Source organism: Megascapheus bottae, unplaced genomic scaffold (genome assembly GCF_031878675.1).
Source record: "Megascapheus bottae isolate mThoBot1 unplaced genomic scaffold, mThoBot2.hap1 HAP1_SCAFFOLD_51, whole genome shotgun sequence".
In the NCBI taxonomy this organism is placed as follows: Eukaryota; Metazoa; Chordata; class Mammalia; order Rodentia; family Geomyidae; genus Megascapheus; species Megascapheus bottae.
In genome coordinates, this window is record NW_028327726.1 from 790,196 (window position 1) to 794,157 (window position 3,962).

General features: G+C 44.7%; 1 protein-coding gene across 1 annotated transcript; it reads left to right on the top strand.

The window, feature by feature from the left end:
- Nucleotides 1-1,066: 1,066 nt before the first annotated feature.
- On the top strand, nucleotides 1,067-2,934 carry LOC150039251 (endogenous retrovirus group K member 5 Gag polyprotein-like). The gene is made up of 3 exons (XM_090327911.1): nucleotides 1,067-1,071; nucleotides 1,544-1,643; nucleotides 1,711-2,934. The coding sequence occupies exons 1-3, from the start codon at nucleotides 1,067-1,069 to the stop codon at nucleotides 2,932-2,934; spliced, it is 1,329 nt and encodes a 442-aa protein (XP_090184037.1).
- The last annotated feature ends 1,028 nt before the right edge of the window (nucleotides 2,935-3,962 follow it).

The following is a 3,962-nucleotide window of genomic DNA, read 5'->3' on the forward strand; positions in this document are numbered from 1 at the left end:
AATGAGGGAGACTATTGGGCCTACATTCCTTTGAGTCTGGATTACTTCACTTAATATGATTTTTTTCTAAGTCTTTCTACTTCCTTACAAATGGGGAGATGTCGTTCTTTCTGAAAACAGCATAGCATTCCATTGTGTATAAATATCAAATCTCTTGTTGATCCACTCATCAATTGAGGGACATCTGGGTTGGTTCCATATCTTTGCTATGCTAAATAGTGCTAGTGGATTTAGTCTATCCTTGTATCTGGAAGGTTGGGTAAATGCCAAGTAGTGGAATGTTGGAGACTGCCTCAGGGTCTCTTAACTTGCTGTCTAAAACTTTTAATATGATAGCTTAGTAAAAAGTTTTAGGCCGCTTAATTTGTGCTATCTTTATTTACCGGTTGCTTTACTCCGTACCAGGAGACATCCTGACTGCTATCATAATTTATAAGTCACTCTGCTCTGTGTCAAGAAGCATCTGGACTGATATCTTGACAGTTAATTTAGAGACTATTCTGATTTACGCTAAGTGTTATCTCACAGGTCACTTGCTCCATCTCCTGTCTTCCCAAACCTCCTTTTCTTGCCTATAATGAATCTTGCAAAGTAAAAATTCTGCTGCACTAGCCCCTGCTTTAGAGCCCTATATAAACCCCCTCTGACTTTCAATAAATAGACCTTGATCAGAGCACTGTCTTGGTCTCATTCTTTGTGTTTGTCTGTCCCACTCATTTAGGTACGGTTCCCTCTCGGGTCTCAGTTGACTGAACCCCGCGGGCCGGGGCAGATTGGCGCCCGACGTGGGGCTCGAGGCATGGGAACAGCGCCTAAAGCCGTCGCCACCGAAGAAGGACTGCGCAGTCTTAGCCACCCCAAATTCAGAGGACAAGGAGTACCCGCCTGCGTCCACTGCCAAGGTAGGAGAAATTCGACGAATTGGGACAGAAACTCAGTAAGCAAGAGTTGTTTGTTCAAGGCTTAAAGGCTTCACTCAAAACACAAGGAACTTGGGTTAGAAAGAAAGATTCAAAGGCATTTTTCGAAGAATTATGTCCTTGGTTCCCCAAAGAGGGAACGATTAATGAGGTTATATGGCAGAGAGTTGGGGACTGTTTAAATGATTAAGAAGATTCATGTTTTTATAAGAATTTTCATGTAGTTATTGCAATTGTGGTCAAATAAGGAACATTTTCTGCTTGAAACTATAAATAGTGCATGCTTGGCCATGTGCACTGTAAATAGCCTTTACCAAATGTGTTTGACAAGGAATTGTTTTTATGTAGATAAAATGATCATTGATCTTAAAGATTGCTTTTTTACAATTCCACTACACCCTGATGATATTTTGTTGGAGGCTCAGGACAGGCCAGATCTACTTTCTAAGGCCTTTCTTAACCTTGGTTTGCAAATAGCTCCTGATAAAGTCAAAGTAGTGTTGACTGCCTCCATACCCTTAGATATTCAATGGCTCAGGCCTTATTTAAAATTGCCTAATAATATCTTTTTGCCCCTCAATGATATTCTGCGAGGAGACTCTGACCCCTCCTCCCCCCGCAAGCTTACAGCAGGCTAACTTATTGCAGGCCTTGTGTCAGCTTGATGTGGACATCTCCTCCCAGTTAAAAGTTAGACCCTTAAAGAATCCACACAAGTCTCAGGTAAAACAGCAGGCCCCTCCCTTACTTGTCTTTCCAGTCACTTGCTCTCAGATTAAAATTACCCCAGAATGGCGAGAGCCAAAACAAGGAGGCAGGAACCCCGGAGCGGGATGAAGGAGAATCGGAAAATGACTCCCCTCGAGGAGATCAGACAGAACACTCTGATAATCAGAGTAAAGAGGAGTCAGAAAAAGAGGGAGGAAGAGGCCCCCGGTTAACCCTCAGAACCCCAAATAATTATCAGCCTTTCAAATTTAAACAAATTAAAGAATTAAAGAACGCTGTTTCCTCCTACGGGCCGACTGCCCCTTTTACTCTGTCTTTGCTGGAGAGCTTGTGTTCACAATACCTCACTATTTACGACTGGGAAACCCTGGCAAAAGCAGTTCTTAGCAGAGGTCAATATCTCTCCTGGAAAGCTGATTATACAGAGAGGTGTCGGGAACAAGAAAATAGTAATATCCTTGAGCCAGGAACGGCTAAATGGACACTCAAGAAATTATTAGGACAGGCTCCCTATAACACCAATGAGCGGCAAGCCAGGTTCCCTCCTGGGTTGTTAGCACAAGTCCGGTTTGCCGCGCTGCAGGCCTGGAAAGCAATACCTTCCCCCGGCTCTATTTTTTCCTCCATTGCTAAAATTCGTCAGGGACCACAAGAGCCCTATAATGAGTTTGTGGGGAGGCTTACTGAAGCCGCTGAACGTATTTCTGGTAGGGATGAAACTGAGAGTGATTTTATTAAACACCTGGCTTATGAAAACGCCAACTCCGCCTGCCAAGCCGCGTTACGGCCTCATCGGCGTCTTAAGACTCTCTCTGATTATATAAAAATCTGCTCAGATGTAGACCCCACCTCCTGCAATATTGGCCTAGCTATCGGAGCAGCGCTCAAAGAGTTACACCCAGAAAAAAAGCGCCTGTGCTTTAACTGTCACCAGGCTGGACATTTTGCTCGGGAGTGCCCCCAGCCCAAAACTATCAACTCAGCTCCAGGGAACTCCCCACAGCAGGGACAAATTCCACCCTTTTGTCCACGGTGTAAGAAGGGCAGACACTGGGTTTCCGAGTGCCACTCCAAGACAGATATTCAAGGAAAACCTTTAACTTCTGGGCCGGCGGGAAACTACAGGAGGGGCCATCCTCAGGGCCCCAATCAACCAACTTCTGGGGCAGTCAGATTTGTTCCCCCACAGCAGGCGGCCCCTGCAGTGTTTCATCCCTCATACGGGCCACCCCAGGGAGCGCAGGACTTGACCTCTGTTCCTCCACCCATACATATTAACCCCTGAGGTGGGAACCCAGCTCCTATGCACCGGAGTGTTTGGGCCCCTGCCGCCAAATGTATTTGGCCTTATTTTAGGAAGAGGCAGCTCAGTTATTCAGGGACTTAATATTTCACCTGGCATAATTGATAATGATTACACAGGTGAGATAAAAATCATGGCCTCTGCACAGGACGGCCCTGTCTCTATTTATCCGGGACAGAGAATCGCTCAATTGGCTTTATTACCCCCTCATTAACACATTTAAAAGGAATCGGCCAGTCTTCCAACCCTCTCCAGAGCTCAAAAGTTTTAACATAGGAAGATCAAGAAGGAAGTAAAGGCACAGTTCAGCCCTATATAGTTCCAGGTATCCCAGTTAACCTATGGGGGAGGGACATTCTTTCTCAAATGAAGCTTTTTATGTGCAGGCCAAATGAGATTGTAACACAGCAAATACTTAGTCAAGGAATTCTTCCCGGCCAAGGGCTTGGAAAAGAAAAGCAAAGGCCTCCGGCCTAGAAACTGCTGCAGGCCCAGCTCTTGTGTGTAGCTGGCCTAGCAGCATCTTAGCAATTGGCATGCCCCCTGTTCTGGCCAGAGCCATTCAGCCGCTGCTCCTATAATCTCTAGGGAGAGACAAGATATGGATGTTGTGACATTCTATGATGACTGCATTAGTTATGAAAAAATTGACATGGAACTGCTCCCCCAATTCTAGGGGCCACAGTCTAATCGCATAGATGGGAAAAACAATTGGGGCTACTAAAATTAATAAGGATCAGGCAAATACAAGTTTCAAATACAGGTTTCTTCATAATCTCCCCACATTAAATATGCTAATGGGAACTACCCAACCAAGGCTCTCAAGTCTTTCACCAATTCCTAATAATTTGTATATTTATGCTATTGAGATAAAAGATTGCTTTTTTCTAGAAACAGTGGTTTTCCTTTAACAACCTTTTTTGTAAAAGATGCCCAGGTGAAAAGCAAAGGCCTCTGGAGGTAAGTAGAAATCGGCCGACCCCCTGTATGTCTGTGTTTTGTTTTGTTTT